Genomic DNA, 22,861 nt, shown 5'->3' on the forward strand with positions numbered 1-22,861 from the left:
AAACCTACCCATAATGCTGCTCCTGCAACATAGTGAGGCTAGAAACCTACCCATAATGCTGCTCCTGCAACATAGCGAGGATAGAAACCTACCCGTAATGCTGCTCCTGCAACAGTGAGGATAGAAACCTACCCGTAATGCTGCTCCTGCAACATAGTGAGGATAGAAACCTACCCATAATGCTGCTCCTGCAACATAGCGGGGCTAGAAACCTACCCATAATGCTGCTCCTGCAAGAGACACCAGACCTGACACGGGTTGTCAGAATGCCTTTAAACTGTTTGCACATATTTAAATAAAGTAATTTTTGCATCTCTTTTCTGCATTATTACATTGTACAGCTGCAAAACGGAAAGAGATCAAGTGAGGTGGGAAATGAATAGTGACCAAGAAACAGACTTGTTGGCATTTATTTATTACCTGTGCACAGGAGAGAGAACTACTGATAAAAACGCAGGATAATTGGTTTGTACAATGTGGTTAAAAATTATTAGAGCACAACACTTTCTCACATCCTGAAATCAAGTCACATGAAACAGAACTGGACTGTGGCGCCCCCTGCCTGTGTGAACACAAACTGGTGTTAGAAGCAGGAACTGGTAGGACTGCGGGTTAAGTTGGTCTTGACTTGATACTAAAGCAAGGAAGCCACCACAAAAGGCCTTGCATTGGATGAATGAAGACCTATGTATTCTCTTCTACAACGTCTCTAGTAAAACCTACACTCCGTGCCCATAGTAATGTTGCCGCTACAGTGGGTCTCTGACCTCAACAGTTCTTCTTCAAAGGCTTACTACTTCACAATTTCCTAAATACACTGGATTACCTGATCTGTGTGTGGGTGCGCGGTCATCACTACTTGAAACGTATTGCAGAAAAATCATAATCTTTACATAAAGGGAGGCAGAGGAAAAGTAGAACGCTGAATGAAAACCAAGCAGTATGAATGGTACAGCAGTATGCTAGCAAAAAGACATGCTCAAGTCACAAAAAGTGATATTGGATCACCAATTAGAACATTATTCCTTTTCATTTCGTATATGGTCTCTTTGTTTTCTATATAAATTACTACCAATGGTTACGGAATTAAACAGAAGAAATAGTTAGTTAAAACCTGTTTACCAACTGCATCGAAAGTCAAGATAAGAGGGGAGAAAAAAAAAATAAAATAAAAAATAAGTCACAAGGAACGAAGTATAGGGAAGAGGCGGCCTGTGATACATGCGACACGTTCAAATGAGAAAGCTTGGATTCCCACGGTTCAGATAACTACTGCACTTCATCCAAACGTAAAGGATTCATTAGTTTGTAAGGACAATGAATTCCAGGAGTCAAACTGAAATAAAGCAGGTGTTTTATCGGGACTTAAAAGCCATTATCAAAAATAAATTACACTTTTTTCTGTGTCGGAAGGGGTCGCTATGATGGTTGGGATCCCAGTAGTCGTTCAATAGCTGCATTGATGTCTCCTCCGGTTGCTATTAAAGCCTGTAAATTTGCTTCTCGGTTTAGGAATCCCATTGCAGTGAGCTGGTCCAGCTGCTGCTGAAATCGGACTTCTGGATTCTGAACCTGCTGCAGAAAAGAAGAAATAAAACCATTACAACAGCCACTAATAGTTCAAACTTTATTGTATAAGAAGGATGTCCTTGTAGATCTTTTCAAAGAAGCGAACGGTTAAAAAAAAAAAAATCCTTTTGGACATCAATGCAATAGCCAGAAACGTGCCAAACCAAGGCAATAGCCAGAAACGAGTGATCTTTGCCAATAAAGCAGATCAGATAAAGTCCCTCTAGGAATCCAACCGGTCCGCCACCGGGTATACGACCTTGTAACTGTGGCACATGGTACTTAACCAAAAATTGTGGCCGGCTCCCACATGATTACTTTAAAAAGGACGTTTCTCATTGTAATTAATCTACTGCAACATCACTCACAAGACAACGACATTGGAAATCTGGATGTATCGGTGAGCGGTCAACGCTACCAAACAAGTGGCTTAGAATGCCGGAATCTCTTTTTTTGGAATCTTTGACATTGAAAGCAGTGGCACAAATTTAATGGAGCTTCATATATTTAGTGAAGGTTTGTATGAACACGTTATTTTTTTTTTATAAGTGTTTTTATAATTTAAGCAGTTATTAATATTGATATGGTCCAGAACTTAAAAATGTGCTCAACGTTTTACATAGCCTTTATTTAATTTAGAATATAACATATTAAATGGATTTTAGGCAACTTTGTGTTTTGTTTTTTTTTATACTTTGAGGTACAGCTTCTATGTATCCTGGATACATAGAAGCTGTATCTTGTGCTCAAACCCAAATCGGTAAGGTCAGAGGGACTGCCGTATTTGGTAACAGCGAGTCCAGAAGGAACCAGCCGTTATCGATCACATCTAAATTCATGACATAGATGTGATCAACAGGTGGATCCTTATTGTCAGGCACGCAGGACCATCTGTTACCAAAGGAGTCAGTCCCTCGGACCTTACGGATTTGGGTTTGAGTGGAAGATACAGCTTCTCTGTATCCAGGATACAGAGAAGCTGTATCACAAAAGATACATATAAAAAGAAGAAAAAAAAAAAAAAAAAAAAAAAGTCTAAAATCCTCTTCTACATTTTTTTATTTTTTTTTACATAAGGTTCACATAGCCTTTAAGCGGGACTTGCACATAAAGGTTACCTGAGTATTAGCACCAGAAAGGGCCTGAAGCATTTGCTGTACAAACTGCTGGTGACCTGGTTCACTTATTCCAGACAATGGACTTGTGTTCTCAGTTGGCCCAGAAGTGGCCACGGGTGCAGGATTTGGGTTGGCAGTGCCTCCAACACCACCCAAACCAGTAGTCCTAGACGTTACAAGACACAAAACCCTTTTAAGAGACGTTTTTCTTTATAACTTCAGTGCACTGCCCATTTTCAGTGGACCGCTCTGCAGTATATACAGGTCCTGCTCAATGAATTAGAATATCAAAAACTTCATTTATTTCAGTAATTCAAATCAAAAAGTGTACCTCATATTACCGTATTTTTCAGACTATAAGATGCAGTTTTTAGCAAGAATAAATCTTGCTAAAAAGCCCCTGCATCTTATAGTCGGTAATCAAGGGACCCGGCAGCACTGGGCCCCCTCTGACAGCTCCTTAACCCCTCCCCGACCCGTGATGTGCCGGCACATCATGGAGCAAGGAGGGGATGATGTATGGATCGGGCTAACGCGCTGAGCCCGCACCATACACTGCAGGTGTCAGCTTCTGACACACTGCTCTAACGGCCAGGAACAGCGATGGCGCTGTTCCTGGCCGTTTAACTAGTTAAATGCTGCAGTCAATAGCGACCGCGGCATTTATAGTGGTATTCCCATGAAGGACACTTATGACATATCCACAGGATATGTCATAAATGTCAGATAGATGCAGGTCCCACATTTATCTCTAGAACAGGGCCCCCTAAACCCGGTTCTATCTTACCTGGCTCTGCTGTGTTCCGGCCACTTCCTGGTTACAGGGTTGGGTTACACTGCTTCTGTAACTGCCATTCACTACTATGGGAGTTACGGAAACAGAGTAGCTCAGCGAGTTACGCGGTTTTCGTAACTCATCCATGGATTGCAGTGTATTGTACCAACGATCTAATGATGGCTGGTTCAAGTCCCCTAGGGGAACTAATAAAATGTGTATAAAATAAATAAAATTTTGTCAAGAGGAAGATGACACCAGACGAGCTGAAGGCCGCTATCACAGCAACCTGGGCTTCCATAACACCTCAGCAGGGCCACAGGCTGATCACCTCCATGCCACGCCACATTGATGCAGTAATTCATACAAAAGGAGCCCCAAGTATTGAGTACATATTCTGTACATACTTTTCAGTAGGCCAACATTTCTGTATTAAAAATCATTTTTTGAAATTGGGCTTATATAATAGTCTGATTTTCTGAGATTAAATTTTGGGCTTTCATTAACTGTTAGCCAAAATCAGCAACAAGAAAAAAATGCCGGAAATAGATCACTCTGCGTAATGAATCTATAGAATATATGAGTTTCACTTTTTGAATTGAATTACTGAAATAAACTTAGATGATATTCTAATTCATTGATAAAGACTAGTATATTCAGATCACTCCTGCAGCTAAAAGATGAAATTCTGATTATATTGGGGAGCAGCCATTTATTCCAAGCCTTTATCTTTATTTTAGCGAAGCACAGCTCTAACTTACCCTGGGACAAGTGAGGGAGCTTCTCTAGCCAGAGTCTGCAATCCCTGCTGGATCTGCAACAGAGCCTGCATTGCTCTGGGGTTTGACATCGCTGATAACGTATCAGGATTTTGCATCTAGAAGGCAAAAAGAAGAAAGTAATAACCAACGACCCTAGATACATTTTTAAAAGGATTTCACAAAAGGTTTCCCATTTTTACCAGATAAACATTTAGCATAACACAGACATTTGTAGCAACAAAATGTTTGTATAAAAAAAAAAAAAAAAAAAACAACAACAACAACCACACATACTAATTTATACAGCAAGCGTGAAAATTAGAAATCTATTCAGTGTTCAGCCTGTTTTGGCCTTGTAGACACAGCAGATTTTTTTTTTTAAATCTGACACGTGTCACTTTCTGTGGTAATAACTTGGGAATGCTTTTACCTATCCAAGCGATTCGGCGATTGTTTTCTCGTGACATATTGTACTTTATGATGGTGGAAAAATTTGGTCGATAAACTCAATATTTATTAGTAAAAACACCAAAATTTAGAGAAAATGTGCAAAAATGTGAATTTTTCTAAATTTAAATGTATCTGCTTGTAAAACCGATAGTAATACCACACAAAATAGTCACCATTTCCCATATGTCTACATCGTTTTTTTGAACATCCTTTTATTTCTCTAGGACGTTACTTTAGCAGCAATTTCTCGCATTTTCAAGAAAATTTCAAAAGGCTATTTTGTTGTGGACCAGTTCAGTTCTGAAGTGGTCTGAGGGCATTATAGATTAGAATACACCAATACCCCATAAATCACCCCATTTTAAAAACTGCACCCCTCAAAGTATTCAAAACAGCATCCAGAAAATTTAACCCTTTAGGCGTTTCACAGGAAATAAAAGCAAAGTAGAGGGGAAATTTAGCACCTAGAGGATTTTGGGGGTCTGTTTTTTTTTAAAATATATTTTAGGCACCATGTCAGGTTTGAAGAGGTCTTGTGGTGCCAAAACAGTGGAAACCCCCCAAAAGGGACCCCATTTTGGAAACTACACACCTCAAGGAATTTATCTCGGGGTATAGTTAGCATTTTGACTCCACAGGTATTTTGCTATATCTATTGGAGTTAGTCTTAAAATGAAAATCTACTTTTTTTTGTGTGAAAAAAACATAGAAATTTGTAATATTTACAAGGAATAAAGCAGAAAATGCACCCCAACATTTGTAAAGCCATGTCTCCCGATTACAGCAATATCCCATATGTGGTAATAAACTGCTGTATGGACCCACAGCAGAGCTCAGAAGGGAAGGAGCACCATTTGGATTTCAGCACAGATTTTGCTGGATTGGTTTTCAGTGCCATGTCGGGTTGCAAACGCCCTGGAGGGACCAAAACAGTGGAAACCCCCAAAAGTGACCCCATTTTGGAAACTACGCCTAGAAAAATTCCTTGAGGGGTGTATAGTGAGCATTTATACTACACAGATTTTTTTGCAGAATTTAGTGGAATTAGGCCGTGAAAATGAATATCAACATTATTGTCCACTAAAATGTTGAAAAAGTCGCCCTAAATTTGTAACGCAATCTCTCCCGAGTACGACAATACCCCACGTGTGGTAATGTTTTTTTTTTAATAGAAATTAATTAACCTTTGCAGGACTGATCCTTTCTCGCTTTTCCATTTTAGTTTCACTCCCCGCCTTCCAAACTGCATTGTTTTTTTATTTTTCCATCAATAGGGCAGTGTGAGGGCTTATTTTTTGCAGGAGGAGCTGTAGTTTCTATTGACACCATTTAAAGGAATATATAATGTACTGGGAAACTGAAAATAAAATTCTATGCGGGGGGTGAAATTGGAAAACTGCGATTCCTCCATAGTTTTTTGGGTTTAGTTTTTACCACTTTCACCGTGCGGTAAAAACGACAACTTAAACTTTATTCTGCGGGTCAATACGATTAGGGCGATACCAAACGCATATAGTTCTTTTTTTATATTTTACTACTTTTACAAATAAAAAAAACTATTTGTTAAAAAACAAAAATTTTTTTTCCATCAACACATTCAGAGAGCCATAACTTTTATTTTTTGGTCGATTGATCGGCGTGAGGGCTTATTTTTGGCAGGACGAGCTGTAGTTTTTATTGGTACCATTTTTTGGTACATAAAACTTCTTGATTACATTTCATTTAGAGCCAAGATGACCAAAAAAATAGTGATTTTGACATTTTAAATCATCAATTTCTTACGGCGTTCATTATGCGCTAAAAATGACTGTTTTACTTTATTCTGCAGGTCGATACGATTACGGCGATACCATATGTATATAGTTTTATTATGTTTTGCAGCGTTTGCACAATAAAATCACTGGATTATAAAATAATTAATGTTTTTGCGTCACCATATTCTAAAAGCCATAACTTTTATTTTTCAGTCAAAAAAGCTGCGTAAGGTTATGTTCACACAGTTTTTTGACGCAGAAACCTCTCCGCAAAACTCGCCAAAAAAGCCTCCCATTGATTTCAATGGGAGGCGTGGAAGAAAGGAGGGACATGCCCTAACTTCGCACGATTACGCCTCTGACATCATAGGGAGGCAGAGAAAACTAATATTGCGGCGTTATCCCCGGAGCGCTCAATGGCCGCGGGCGAAAAACGCAGCGAAAAATCGGCGTGCAGGCTGAGGAAAATCTGCCTCAAACTTCCAAAACGTAATTTTGAGAAAGATTTTCCGCCTGCAAAAAACGTTTTTTTGCGGGACAGGTTGTAGTTTTTATTGGTACTATTTTGGGGTACAGTCGACTTTTAGATCACTTTTTATTCTATATTTTGGGAGGGGTGGTGACCCAAAAAAAAAGTTATTCTGGCATTGTTGTTCATAGATTTTTTGTGGCGTTCACCGTGCGGGAAAAACATTATAGTTTGGGTCATTACGAAAGCGGTGATACCAAATAGGTGTACTGTTTAACGGTTTCATTTTTTCCTATAATAAAAGACTTATTATAGGAAAAAAAATTAATCTTATTTGTACACTTATTTTACACTTTATTTTTCACCTGTAGCACTGATCGCTGCTAGGTAGTGTAATGTATTCCAACTGTCAGTGTGACATCACAGTCACTCTGACAGTAAGTCCACAAGGACCAGCCAGAAGGTTTCCATACATGGCAGACCCGGAGTTTGGCCTCCGGGTGCTATCACAAGCATCAGCAACCGCCACAATTGCATGGGGGCTGCGGATGTACTACAAACCCCCTAAATGCGAGCGCTGCATTGAACGGGTTAATTGCCGAAATCAGCGGCGATGAGCCGCTAATCGGCAACAGTGGAGTGTCAGCTGTCGGGGACAGCTGACCTCCTGGTTCCCGATGCATACGGTCACCGACAGTGTGCATCAGGAATGACACAGTGACGTCTTGACATGCTGACAGGAAGTCTACCAGGAGGCTGGTCCTGATGGGCTTCCGTACATGACAGACACGGAGGCCATTACTTGGCCTCCGGTTGCCATGCTAGCCATCTGCAAACCTCACGATTTCATTGTGAGGTCTGCCGATGTGCTAGAAACCCCTAAAATGCGGCGATTGCAATCGGCGCATTTAAGGGGTTAATTGCCGAGATCAGCGCAACAATTCACAAGTGTAGCAGTTTTGCGTATACTCTAACATTTCCCACTGGTTAGAGTAAACTGCCCTTAAGTGTATAGTGAACAAAACCTTTTCAATACTTGTACAGTCTTCCAACATTGTAGCATTACGATGTGATCCTTTTAACATACTTGCTGTAGAAAAGTTGGCAACTGTTGCCGCATCTGATCTTGAAGCTGAGGATTTCCAGCAAAGAGTGGATTATTTTGCATCATCTAGAATACAAAAAGCCAATAGTCACACGTTATGCAAGTAGAAATAAGACACTACAGTATTAACCCCTTTAGGACACAGCCTGTTTTGGCCTTGTCGACACAGCCGATTTTTTTTCCAAATCTGATGTGTTACTTTATGGGGTAATAACTTGGGAATGCTTTTACCTATCCTAGCGATTCTGAGATTTTCACATGACATATTGTACTTTGTTAGTGAAAAAACTTTGGTCGATAAAATTCAATATTTACTTGTGAAAAACACCAAAATGTACAGAAAATTTGCAAAAATTAGCACTTTTCTAAATTTAAAAGCATCGGCTTGTAAAACAGATAGTTATACCACACAAAATAGTTACAAGTTTACATATCCCATGTCGGCTTTAGATTGGGATTGTTTTTTGAACATTCTTTTATTTTTCTAGGACGTTACAAGGCTTAGAACTTTCGCAGCAATTTCTCATATTTTCAAGAAGATTTTAAAAGGCTATTTTTTCAGGGACCAGTTCAGTTCTGAAGTGGCTTTGAGGGCCTTATATATTAGAAAGTCCCCATAAATCACTCCAATTTAAGAACTGCACCCCTCAAAGTATTCAAAACAGCATTCAGAAAGTATTTTAACACTTTAATTCCATTCCTGTGAAACGCCTAAAGAGTAAAAACACGCCCACTTGGGCATTAACCCCTTAATGACCAGCCTATTTTGGACCTTAATGACCAAGCTATTTTTTACGTTTTTCAATCGTCGCATTCCAAGAGCTATAGCCTTTTTATTTTTGCGTCGACATAGCTGTATAAGGTCTTGTTTTTTGCGGGACAAGTTGTATTTTTTAATAGCACCATTTTTAGGTACATATTATTTATTGATTAACTTTTATGAACTTTTTTGGGGGGGAATAGAAAAAAATCTGAAATTTTGCCACTTTTTTGCGTCCTAAATCTACGCCGTTTACCATGTGGTATAAATAACACAATAACTTTATTCAGTGGGTTGTTGTGATTGCAACGATACCAAATTTGTATAGTTTTGTATGTTTTACTACTTTTACAGAGGAAAAACACTTTTTTTTCTAAATTATTTGTTTTTGTGTCTCCATGTTTGAAGAGCCGTAACGTTTTTATTTTTTCGCCGATGCGGTTGTAGGAGGGCTTTTTTTTTGCGGGGCGACTTGTCGTTTTTATTAGTACCATTTTGGAGTAGATGCGACTTTTTGATCACTTTTTATCACATTTTTCTAAAGTCAGGATTCACAGAAAACAGCAATTTTTCCATAGTTTATTAATTTTTTTTACGGCGTTCACCGTGCGGGTTAAATAATGTAATAGATTTATAGTCGGGGTCGTTACGGACGCGGCGATACCAAATATGTGTAACTTTTTAACTTTATTTTGTTTTTTTAATAGTAAAGCATTTTGTAAGGGGAAAAGCTGGGTTTCCCTTTTTTTATTAACTTTATTAAACTTTTTTTTCACTTTTTTACTAGTCCCACTAGGGGACTATAATATGCGATTCTGCGATTGCATTTATAATACACTGCAATACTTTTGTATTGCAGTGTATTACTGCCTGTCTGTTTAACACGGACAGGCATCTGCTAGGTCATGCCTCCGGCATGATCTAGCAGGCATTCATTACAGGCAGACCTGGGGGCCTTTATTAGGCCCCCGGCTGCCATCACAGACACTCGGCGATCGTATCGCCGGGTGTCGGTGGGGGAGAGAGGGAGCTCCCTCCCTCTCTCCAAAACCACTCAGATGCGGTGCTCGCTATTGAGCAACGCATCTGAGGGTTTAAACGTGTGAGATCGATACTAATATCGATCTCACCCGGCAGAGCAGGGACGCTCCCAGCCCTCAGCTGCCTCTAGCAGCTGAGAGCAGGGAGATCTGACAGCTCCCTGCTCTGTAAACTTATTCCGATGCCGCGACGTAAAAAGTCTATGGCATCGGAATAAGGCCCGTTAGTGACCGACGTAGAAACACGATGGGCCGGTCACTAACGGGTTAAGCAACTCAATAGCATAAATCTAAAAATCGCTAATAAAGTGGTGAAAACAGGGGTTTTTTTTTAAATAAAAAGCATTACTGTCACCTACATTATAGCACTGATCTCCTTATGTAGGAGACAGGGCACTTATAATGTGGTGACAGAGCCTCTTTAAATCTACAGGCTTTTACACGGTTTCGAAAAGACAGGACAAATAGGAAAGGTGGTGGTGTCTGGTCTGTCTGGTGAACGGGAGTGTGAAAGGGACAATTGTGGGTGAAGATTGTGAGGAGGTTGAAACCTTGTGGGTGGATTTACAAAAGGGAGGTAAAGACTGAAAACATTACTTTTGGTGTAATCCTATCGACCTCCCTCCCAATATACCATATTTTTCGGACTAGAAGACGCACCCAGGTTTTAGACAACACAAAATAGGAAGGAAATTCATATTTTACTACTTTTACAAAAGAGAAACCTATGTTAGGGAAAAAATAAAACAAAATATATATTATATATTTGTTCTATTTCACCACATTCGGAGAGCCATAACGTCTATACATTTTCATCGATTAAGCCCTCACACCGCTCATTTTATGCGGGACGAGTTGATTTTATTGGCACCATACGATTATCTTTAATTTTTTTTAGCGCTAAAAGGTGACCAAACAACGATTGTGGGATTTAAAAAATAATAATTAATGCCGTTCACCATGCGAGTCAAATAATGGTATATTGTAATGGTTTGGACTTCTATGGACGCAGCAATATTTTTTTTTTTTTACATTGTGCTCTGGAAAAAACGTTTTTTGTTTTTTTTTACACTCCTTAAAAAGTATATCTAATTTTTATTTTTTTTATCAGTAACTATGGGACTTGAAGCAGCGATCGTTGACCGCAGCATTTAGTTAAATGTCCAAGAACAACCTGATCGATGTTCCTAGCAGTTAGAGCAGCGTGTCCGCTGTAAAACACAGCGGACACCTGCAGTGTATGGAGCGAGCTCAGCTCGTGAGCCCGCTCCGCTCAAATCATCATCGCCTCCCCATGAAGTGCCGGCACATCATGGGTCAGGAAGGGGTTAAGTAAAGAAGCGATCAGGATACCCAGCGCAGCCAGGTCCCTTCACTGCGGACTATAAGACGCAGGGACTTTATAGCAAGTTTTATTCTTGCTAAAAACTGCATCTTACAGTCCGAAAAATACGGTAACTGAGGAGATGGAAGTTCAGCTATATAAACAGATGGAGCGGGCTGCACAGGCGGGTACTGTAGTGATAATGGGAGATTTTAATTTCCGGGATATTAATTGGTGTCATGGTTCGGCTTCAACTGCAAAGGGGAGACATTTCCTCAACCTGTTGCAGGAACATTTTATGGGCCAGTTTGTGGAAGACCCGACTAGAGGTAAAGCTCTGTTGGATCTGGTCATTTCTAATAATGCAGATCTTGTTGGGAATGTCAATGTTCATGAAAACCTCGGTAACAGTGATCATAATATAGTTACATTTTACCTATACTGTAAAAAACAAACGCAGGCTGGGAGGGCAAAAACATTTAATTTTAAGAAAGCCAATTTCCCCAGGATGAGGGCTGCAATTCAAGATATGGACTGGGAAGAACTAATGTCAAATAATGGAACAAATGATAAATGGGAGATTTTCAAATGCGTCCACACAAAACAGACCATTTCTTATGCATATAAATGTTCCTGTTGCATCAGTGAGGTTTCCGTGTCATCAGTTTTTATCCTCTGCAAGCACTTTACTGGTTTTACTTTTTTTCCATACATAGCTTTAGAAACTGGCCCGTGAAAAACTGCCAGTACACCGATGTCGTCCATGTGCTGTCAGTTTTTTTCACACACCCATAGATTTTAATGGGCAGGACCGGCCTGCATGAACTGAACAGAATAGGACATGCTATGAGTTTCGTGCAACGGACACATGCTCCAAGAAAAAAACAAAAAAACGGATGTGCGAATAGCTACATTGAATTGCATAGACTTGACAGACGGCAGTCCAAAAATAAAGGATTTCAAAGAACCTGGTTTAATTACCCCATATGTGCAGAAAAAAAAGACAACGTTTCAGCTGCTCAATCAAGCCTTTGTCAAGCAGTTGATCGGTGTGGGGTCCAGGTGTCTGGTCCCCCACAATCCTATATACGGATGACCTATCCTGTGGATAGGTGGTCACATGTCCACACCAGGACAACCCCTTTAAGCCTAATTGAAGTGTATCCCTACAGAAGACTTAACTAAATTTAAGCAATGTATAGTATGTTTACAGATTTTTCACCATTGCTATACTGTACTAGATTTAAAGATTTAACCCTTTAATGGTCTATTTTAAACCTTAATCACAAAGCTCGTTTTTAAATTTTTCCATCGTCGCATTCGAAGATCTTTATTTTTGCGTCAACATAGCTGTATAAGGTCTTGTTTTTTGCGGGACAAGTATTTTTTTAATCGCACGATTTTGGGGTACATAGAATTTCTTGATTAACTTTTTTTTTTTGGGGGGGGGGGGGAAAATAGAAAAAAACCCAGAAATTTAGCCACTTTTTTGCGTCCTAAATCTACGCCATTTACCGTGTGGTATAAATAACACAATAACTTTATTCAGTGGGTTGTTGGGATTTAAATGATACCAAGTTTGTATAGATTGTAAAAGTAGTAAAATACACAAAGTAAAAAAATTTTTTCATAATTTGTTTGTGTGTCTCCATATTTGAAGAGCCATAACTTTTTTTCGCTGATGCAGTTGTATGAGGGCTTTTTCTTGGTGGGACTACTTGTCGTTTCTATTGGTACCATTTTGGAGTAGGTGTGACTTTCAAAATTTTTTTTTTTTTTTTTTTTTTATAAGGCAGGATTCACAGAAAACAGCAATTTTTCCATTTTTTATGGCGTTCACCGTGCGGGCTAAATAATGTAATAGCTTTATAGTCGGGGTCGTTACGGACGCGGGGATACCAAATATGTGTAACTTTAACTTTATTTAGTTTTTTTTTTAATAAAGCATTTTGTAAGGGGAAAAAAGTGGGTTTTAAATAATTTTTTTTTTCACTTTCTTAAACTTTTTTTTTTTTTTTTTTTTTTTTACTAGTCCCACTAGGGGACTTTAATATGCGATCCTCCGTTCACATTTAGAATACACTGCAATACTTTTGTATCGCAGTGTATTACTGCTTGTCCGTTTAAAACGGACAGGCATCTCCTGGGACATGACCTAGCAGGCATTTACTATAGGCAGACCTGGGGGCCTTCATTAGGCACCCGGCTGCCATCGGTGACAGACACTACTCGATCTTATCGCCAGGTGTCGGAGGAAGCTCCCACACCCGCCTCCAAAACTCAGATGCGGCGCTCTTATGAGCACCGCATCTGAGGTGTTAAACGGGCGAGATCGATACTGATATCGATCTCACCCGTTCGAGCAGGGGTGCCCCCCCCAGCCCTCACAGCTACATCTGGTAGCTGAGAGCAGGGAGATTTAACGGCTCCCTGCTGTTTATTTATTCTGTTGCAATGTAGTGAAAAGGCGTATGCATCAGAATGAAGCCCATTAGTGGCTGCCGTGAAAAGGCGCATTGGCAGTCACTAACGGTTAAAGAGGATCTGTCAGCTCACCAGACACATCTGTTTAAGCAATTACTTGTGTTCCCTATAAAACAATTCTAAATTATCCTCTTAGAACTATGTTTGCCGTTCCTCGGTTATTGCTTCTGGAAATGTTGATAAATGGGTGTTACCAGTTGAGGTCCCTACACAGACTGAATGTCCAATCAGTCCCAGACTGTAGGGACACAACCTTTCAACAAGGAGAATGAGAAGTTAAATTTATTCACACATTTTAAGAGGAGGAATAACAGAGGAACAGCACAATGCAGCGTTCTAAGAAAAGATACTTCAGAATTATAGTGTTATGGGTTAATACAAGCATTTATTTATTAACCCATTGGCGCCGCAGTTTTTTTTTTTTTAAGGTTTTTCAATTTCGCTTTTTACTCCCCGCATTACAAAGCAATTACTTTTTAGATTTTTCGTTAACATAGCTATGAGGGCTTATATTTTGCAGGACGAGTTGTAGTTTTTAAAAGGTACTATTTAATGTACCACAAAATTTACTGTGAAACCCAAAAAAAAAAGAAATAAATAAAAAAAAAAAATTGTTCTTTGTGTGGTGGATTGGGAAAAAAAAACAAAAAAAAAAAAAAACAGTGATTGCTCCATAGTTTTTCGGATTCCATTTTTACGGTGTTCACCGTGTGGTAGAAAACAACTTGTTAACTTTATTCTGCGGGTCAATCCAATTACAGCGATACCAAATTGCTAGTTTTTTGTGTTTGTTTTTTAGGTTTTACGACTTTCACAAAGAAAAAAACTTTTAAAAAAAAGAAATGTTTTTTGTTGCCACATTCTGAGAGCCATAACTTCATTTTTACGTTGATTGAGTGGTGTGAGAACTTGTTTGTTGCAGGGTGAGCTGTAGTTTTGCGACTTTTTAAAAACCTTATCCCTTGATTTTGGGAGCGAAGGTGACCAAAAAGAAGAAATTTTTTATTTTTTAAATGGCGTTCGATGTGAGGGTTAAATAACATTATATTACAATAGTTTAGACTTTTACAGATGCAGTAATACCAATTATGTAACTAATTTTAAAAAAAACACACTTTATTTTTAAAGCCCTCTAGCTCCTACCTGACCGCCCACTGTCTTGACGGCAGGCGGTGCAGGTCCCGAGGATACGACGACGTCTTTTGGCATCGCTGTAGGGGAGGCTGATGAGCGCTCATGTGAGCGCTCAGCCTCTAAGCAGGAGCTGTAACAGCTCCTGATCTCAGAGCAGCCTCCTGAACACAGGTGGGGTCGGAAAACATTCGGACCCCAGCTGTTTAACCCTTTGATTATCGCGGTCCGTGACCGCTGCATGATCAAAGAGAATTCCCCTCTTTGATCAAAAACACCGACCTACAAAGGACCCCAGGGCTGTCTGTTCCGTTTGCCTGCTGTTCGGGCACACTATGTGCTGCCCTAACAGCAGCCTTAATGTATTAGCGTACAGGAGTATGCTAATACATTACAAGTTAAAAATAAAATAAAAAAAAGAAAGTTACAAATAAAAGTTATCCCTTGATGGGATTAAAAAAAATAAAAAAAAATAAAAAAGTCCCAAAAAGAGTCTTTATTTTGCATAAAACACATTTTATTGCCCCTACACTAAATAGAAACAAAAAAAACGTACACATATTAGGTATCTACACGACCGTAATAACCTGAAGAATTAATCTAATAGGTTATTTAGCGTGAAAGGGATAAGAAAAAGAAGAAAGAAAAACTATGCTGAGAAACGCTTTTTCCTATATTCACGCCGTAAAAAAATTTTTTTACCCCCAAACTGTGGGAAAAAAGAAAAATACTATCTCTCTCGCATAAAACAAGGCCTCATACAGCCACGTCAATGAAAAAAAAATAAAAAAAGTTATGGCTGCTGAAAGGCAGAGAGGCAAAAACAGAAATATTGAGATGGTCATTAAGGCCTTTTCAGGCCCGGTCATTAAGGGGCTAGGGAACTTTAACCAAGAAATAGTCTGATCGCCAGTACCACACACTTATAGTTGGTAACTCCCCTCTGATCCCAATGGTAAGATATATAAATAGGGATATCGGATCACTCTCCTGTGTTATTGAAATGTATCCTTCCGGGCCCCGAGAAACCCAAGGGATGGAAGATACACCCCTTTTAGCAGAATCTGATAGGCACACAGGATCGTATACCCGGAACAATTAGAGGTGTTCAGTACAGACCATAGCTTGTTTGAGGACTTGAGTATTCTCTGGGTTACCATGAAAGCGTATCTTAGGGGATGCCTTCGCTCTACCATTTCTTATTTGAAGCGAGTCCTGTAGGGATGAAAGATATGGCACAGCAGTGTGACGCACTGGAGGAGCAATATGTAGCTGACCCAACTGAGGCTAATAGGGATTTGTGGTTACAGGCGGGGAGGGGGTATCTTATTCTTACAGGAAAAAGCGAGTAGGAAACTTTTTTTTGCAAAACAAACGTACTATGAGATGGGAAAGCAATCCAGTAAACTCTTGGCCCACTTGTAGGGAGATTACTGGATCTTATTTGACAGATACTCCGAGAATAGTAGCTAGATTTGTAAAATTTTACAAAGATCTGTATTCTTCTCAGTCCTCCTAGGATTTAACAGACTTTGTCATATGGACGGTATACCGTTTCCTACTTTGGACACAAGAGGGAGAGTAGCCCTGGAACAAAACATTTGCCAGGACGAAATTCTCCAGGCCTTACGAGATATGTCTAAGGGGAAGGCACCCGGACTGGACGGGATCCCTATAGAGGTATATGGCAGGTACTCCAATCATCTCACCCACTCATTATGCTCCATGTATTCCTAGGCTATGCAAGCCGGCAAATTGCTTGATAGCATGTACGGTGCCACTATTATAGTTCTGTTGAAACCAGATAAAGACCCATTTGACTGTAGTTCATATCACCCTCTATATCATTCTTGAACAATGATTACAAAGTGCTTACTAAGGTTCTAGCCAACAGACTCAATAAAGTCATGTTGCAGGTGATTCATGCAGATTAGAGGGGTTTCATGCCTGGGAAATCCATGTCAGATAACATTAGGCAAGTACAAGTACTTACTCAAACAGGGGTGGCTACGAATTCTGATTGGGCTTTGGCATCTTTGGATGCGGCAAAAGGCCTTTGATTCAATAGAATGGCCATATTTGTTGGAAACACTGAAAAGATTTGGCTTTGGCCCGCATTTCATCAGATGGGTTTCAATTCTATATAAATCACCAAAAGCACAAATACTGGTAAATGGTATTTTCCCCATATTTTTCTTTACATAGGGGAACTAGGCAGGGTTTCCCTCTCTCCCCGCTCCCGTTTGCCCTAGCTATTGAGCCCTTGGCAATTCGTATTAGACATCATTCAGAATATAGTGGGATTATCGTAGGACCTAGGGAAGATAGGATTAGTTTATATGCCGATGACATGATTGTGTATATGTCTGACCCGCAGATTTCTCGATCATTGGCCATAGATACGCTTGATGGGTTTGGACATTTCTCTGGTTTACACATAAATTGGAGTAAATCTTATTTTATGCCCTTGCAGGTGGTGGGGTGGTCAGACACTGCGCATGGCCTGAGGGTGGTATCAACATTCAAATACTTGGCTATTATCATAAAGAGATCATAAGGAGGATCATGCTGCTAACGTCCTGCAGTTATTGCCATACATTAGAAGCAAATTTAGAGTATGGTGTTCACTTCCTCCAGCTGTGCCTGGTAGAATTAAATTAAAATGGTTATCCTGCCTAAATGTCTATATATCCTCGAACACGCAGCTAGTCCAGTGTACAAATCCTTTCTTGAACAGTTGCATGCGCTATTTCCAGCCTTTATATGGGGATCTAAACACTGGAAAGTGAGTTTGACTACCTTGCAGAGACTAAAAACCTTGGGGGGGGGGGGGGGGGGACCGCTTTGCCCGACTTCTACTACTTGGCGGGTCAGCTACAATACATATCACTATGGGTTGCCAATAATCCCCTACCGAATAGAGAACACCACTTAGCGACTTTCTTGCAATTATCACATATGTGGCTGGTACTGGAGAGTCTGCTAAGGGTCTTAAGACATGTTGCCTGTACACAAAGTGGCGACTCAGGTGCGGTCAGCAGCGAAAAGTATACATGGATATAGTGATGTTCCTACAGCTATGCACTTGTACTCAAATCCCATTCATACACACTTGACTGCAGTACTAAATCCGTCTTTTTGGAGGCGATATAGGGTGTGCACTAAAGGCGATTTATTTATCGATAAGGTCTTCAGATCCTTCACACCGATGCAATCTGATTATAACTTACCTAAAGAAGCTTTCTACAGGTACCTGCAGTTACGTCATGCCATTAACAGTCAATACCCAATCTCGGAGGTTAAAATTTCTCAATTCCCGTTGATTGGTATTTTTAAATCCCAAGGGTCGAGAGGCCTAACTTCGGCTATATATATATATATATATATATACACACACACACACATACATACATACACACACACACACACACACACACACACACACACACACACCTCTCACACAAAAATATGCTGGCTGCCTCACTTCTGCCTGTGAAGGACAAGTGGCAGGCCCAAATATCTGATTTGACAGATGGTGATTGGAAAGAGGTACTTTCCTCTCCACTTACCGTATCACCGGCAGCCAACAATAAAATGATACAGCTATCGATTATTCATCAAAGTTACCTTACACCCGGGAGAATGTACAAAATGGGAAGACGATACCAGAGTACAGAATGCCATAGGTGCCGCTATCCCAGATCGGACTTTTGGCATCTGATCTGGGATTGCCAGCAGGTTTATTCTTTTTGAGTGGAGGTAGAGAAAGGGATGACAGGGTCCAGTTCCAAACCCCCCACAGGTATGCTTGTTTGGAATTTTACCTGACGACCAATGGACATACTATACTAGAGTTTTCCTAAGATAAGTGCTGTTTATGGCGTGAAAAACCATTGCGATGGATGGATGGATCCTAGACCAGCCAAGTTATCCAAATGGAAATCTTTAGTCAACTCCATTCTCCCCTATGAAAAAGTTCTATATAGACGCAGAGGTTGTGTAGACAAATTTCAAAGGATCTGGGGAAATTGGTGTAGTTCTCCGCTTTCTAATTATGGTCCACATAGATACTTAGATCTGAGAGACTCCGTACTGCAGGGATAATGTATGTATTCGAATATATTTTGTGCAATTTATACACATTGTTCATATTATACGATATTCCAGCTGTGTGTAATTTATCTCGAATTAAAGATGTTAGATAATAGGCATGTATTCTTACCTTGGTAATCCTCAATGCAATTCTCCTGTGCAATATATTATTCAGTATGCCTGTATTTATGTTTTCTTAAGTTTCTTTACTGTGATAATTATGCCTTCAGTACTATTTGCTGTGAATTGTATACATTTGTACTGTAATTTCTAAATAAAACGAGTTAAAAAAAAAAAAAAAAATATATGAATAAAAAAAATTGTTGGACCTTCCTCCAGTATATACCCCTCCTACAGGCACCAAGCTAGTCAGTCTGCACAAATGCAGATCACAAGGTAAACAACAATAATATCTGAACCATAGAAGAACAAGAGAGCAGGAACATGAGGAAAAATCGCCCTCCATTCCAAAATGTTGATGGGGAGATTGGCTTCCTAGTGGGACCAAAGGCCCTGGGCTGTGAGATTTTAAAAGGCACCTCCCAAACCCCAAAGGCTTGACAGAGAAAAGAGAACCGGTATAAAAAAAAAAAAAAAGTGGGAAGAAGGGGGGGGAATTCGGCAGTCTAGTGAACCTGGAGAGCGGTTCCACCAGGAGAGGGTCGCCCTCTGAAGCAGACGAGTGTAAAACTAAAGCAAATTCCAGGTCACAAACTGGTAGTGGTGAAGGAGTACTGCAAATTGCAGGAAGTGCTGCTGTGGCAGGCAAATTGTGACCTGAAGGTATGCATCCCTGATGTCCACGGTGGAGAGGGAAAGGGACCTACCAGAAACATATAAATGGATTTTCTTGTACATTAGAAATGTGAAACTTAACATGATGGCTTCATGACATTTCCAGTTTGACTGCTTTTAATAAAAGCAATCAGGAGATAGTGTGTGGATCTAAATCACAATGCGTGTAAACGAACGGTGATCAGAGACACAACTGGAACTTGATAATGCTTTAGTGACTCGTTTCCATAAAATTTCTCCATTAGAAGGTTGAACAAGGACCAAGCAAAGGAAGACGTTGTCATGAGAACAAATCCCACTACCTTTTAGTGTGAAATTATTTTCACGAAATATAAAAAAAAAAAAAAAAAAAGAAGTAAGATGAACTAAAAATAAAAAACACCCCTTTTCCATGTATATTATAAGAAAAGCTCACCTGGGCTGCAAGTTCTGGATTTTGACTAAGTGACTGCATCATGCTTCTCATGTAAGGAGCAGACAACATGTTCTGCATTAGCTGAGGATTTTCAGATATCTGCTGCATCAGGCTCTGCATTCCAGGTGTGTTAAACATCCCGGCTTCAAGACACAAAAGAGAACATTCCATCAATAAATGCAGAAGCTTTCGATTCAAAATTTTACAAGCACAACGGTCAACTTTCTTTTGCAGCTCTACATCATTCAGCCATAACACGGTTCACCTCTCTAATATTGTGTAGGTCCCTCTAATTCCACCAAAACAGCTGTGACCCATCAAAGCATTGACTCCACAAGATCTTTGAAGGCGTCCTCTGGCACCAAGTCCTGTAAGTTGTGAGGTGAGACCTCCATGGATCAGATTGGTTTTTCCAGCACACCCCACAGATGCTCAATCAGATTGAGATCTGGGGAATGTCGGCCAAGTCAACACCTTGAACTCGGTCATGCTCCTCAAACCATTTCTGAAAAAGGTTTGCAGTGTGGCAGGGCGTATTATTCTGCTGAAGGAGGCCACTTCCATTAGGGAACACGGTTGCCATAGGGGTGTACTTTGTCTGCAACAAGGTTTAGGTAGGTGATAAGTGTCAAATTAACATCTACACTAATGCCAGTAGCCAAGGCTTCCCAGCAGAACATTGCCCAGAACACCACACTGCGTCTACCGGCTTGCCTTATTCCCATAGTGCATCCTGGCGCCATTTCATCCCCAGGTAAGCGACACACACACTTCCAGCTATCCAGATGTCAAAGAAAGCGTTATTCATCATAGAATTCCTCCTTCTTCCATTGCTCCATGGTCTCGTTCTTATGCTCACGTACCCATTGTAGGGTCTTTCAGCAGTTGACAGAGGTCAGCATGAGTACTTGGAATGGTTTGTGGCTACACAGCAATGCATTGTGTGTTCTGACATCTTTCAATCAGTCTGCATGAACTTTTTCAGCAATTTGTACTACAGTTCTGTGGTATCGGACCTGACAGGCTAACCTTCTCTCCACGTGCATCAGTGAATCTTGGGCACCTATGACCTATGTCGCTAGATCACTGGTTGTCCTTCTATGGTCGGTACTAACCACTGCATACATGGAACACACCACTAGTTGTCTAGCCATCACAATATGGCCCTTGTCAATGTCACTCAAATCCTTACGATTGTCCATTTGAGTTACATATCCCACTCTTTGACAGGTGCCATTGTAACAAGATAATCAATGTTATTCACTTCTCCGGTCAGTGGGTTTAATGTTACGGTTGAAGGATGTATAGAAAGTTAGTTGAACCAAGTTGTATGTGATTGTAACCATCAGACACCATTTGTGTGTACATTTGTTTGCTTGCAGTACCACAGAGGACACCTTTCAGGCTACTTTAGAGAAGTCTGATGAGCAAAGACGTTGTTTGCTTTCTCATCCGTTACACACGAACACCTTGACGGTCATATTTTGCTGCTTTTTATAGAACGGTAGAATATATTTCACCAAATAACACCAACAGTCGTGTTATAAAGAGAATCTTTCACCTGCCCAGACATGTGCAGCATGCAATAGTCAGGGCTTCAAACAGTGTTTCACTTTAACTTTCTCTGTTATTTACAGATCGGTGCCGTTAGATTTGGCGCCCGATATGTAAATAAGTTCCTGAACCGTCACAGGGGCGTTTCTATCTAACTGGATGGCAAGGGGGCGTGAACTCTTTGCTCTAGCACTGTCCAATCAGCTGCGGACAGTGTCAGGGTGGCTTGCGCTGTGTTCACTCCCACGAGAACACCCGCGGTCTGTGTGTTCTCGCGGGAGGTAACACCGTGCAAGCCGCCCTGACAGTCCATAGCAGATTGGACATTGTTAAAGTGAAGGGATCACGCCCCCTTGCCATTTAGATAGATAAAAACGCCCCATTGACCGTTCAGGGGCTTATTTACATATATGGGGCGCCAAATATAACGGCACCGACATGTAAATACTGGAGGAAAATAGGAAAAAATGTAAAGTGAGACCGTGTTTGTGAAGCCCTGCCTATTACATGCTGCACATGTAAGGGGAGGTGAAAGGTTCTCTTTAAGGGGAGGATTTATAAAAATGACATTAAACAAAAAAAAGTGATGTTTGACAACCAGATTCTGTTGGGCATTATTAATAAAGCTACTTTTTTTTTTTACACAATGAATACCATTGTAATACAGAGCCCCTTCCATCAATATTGCTCTTATATTTCTTTAAATTAGTTTGGGTGCAAATTCGAGTATGAAGACTAGACAAGGTCATGTAGTACCTCCTAGTCCAGATGACAGATTTGGTAAGGAGGAACCTGTTCCTGAAGTGGTACTGTTTCCTGCGCTGTTACCAGTTGAGTTAGCTCCACTTCCTCCCGTTGATGGAGAACCTGGAGAGCCGGACAGTTGAGCCCAAGGATTAGGTAAAGGATCTCTGTTTTCAGTTCGTGAAGGTTGATTTTCTGCGTTTGCCGCGGCGGCATTGTTCATTAATGAAGCAAATGGGTTACCTCCAAACTTCAAAGAAAAAAAAAAAAAAAAAAACACGTAATAAAAATAAAATCAGAAACCAAAATTCATAGAGCGTTTAAAATTAATGACATTTTCTATATGCAGCTTATCTAACTCAATGCAGGGTTTACTGAAGGTAGCCACAAACAAGATTTTTGCCAATTGTTTTGCACTTAAAATGATAGTCAATATGGTGACATACAAAAATAGATATTTTACATGGAAACTACATGCTTTTGCATTGCCAAGTGCACTTTTCTTGGACAATCGAAAGATA

General features: G+C 40.2%; 1 protein-coding gene across 4 annotated transcripts in view; it reads right to left on the bottom strand.

The window, feature by feature from the left end:
• Positions 1–399: 399 nt before the first annotated feature.
• Positions 400–22,861, bottom strand: part of UBQLN1 (ubiquilin 1) — a 37,643-nt gene continuing 15,181 nt past the window's right edge. For 2 of the 4 annotated variants that reach the window (XM_075828529.1, XM_075828523.1), the window contains 6 exons: positions 22,353–22,590; positions 20,043–20,185; positions 7,984–8,067; positions 4,224–4,339; positions 2,688–2,853; positions 400–1,572 (listed from right to left, as the gene is read on the bottom strand). In XM_075828529.1, the coding sequence (XP_075684644.1) occupies positions 1,420–1,572; positions 2,688–2,853; positions 4,224–4,339; positions 7,984–8,067; positions 20,043–20,185; positions 22,353–22,590 (900 nt within the window). In that variant the 3' untranslated portion in view covers positions 400–1,419. Of the gene's footprint in view, positions 1,576–2,687; positions 2,854–4,223; positions 4,340–7,983; positions 8,068–20,042; positions 20,186–22,352; positions 22,591–22,861 lie in introns of all 4 variants that reach the window. The other 2 variants (XM_075828514.1, XM_075828527.1) reach the window with 1 other exon arrangement.

Source organism: Rhinoderma darwinii, chromosome 1 (assembly GCF_050947455.1).
Source record: "Rhinoderma darwinii isolate aRhiDar2 chromosome 1, aRhiDar2.hap1, whole genome shotgun sequence".
NCBI classification, from domain to species: domain Eukaryota; kingdom Metazoa; phylum Chordata; class Amphibia; order Anura; family Rhinodermatidae; genus Rhinoderma; species Rhinoderma darwinii.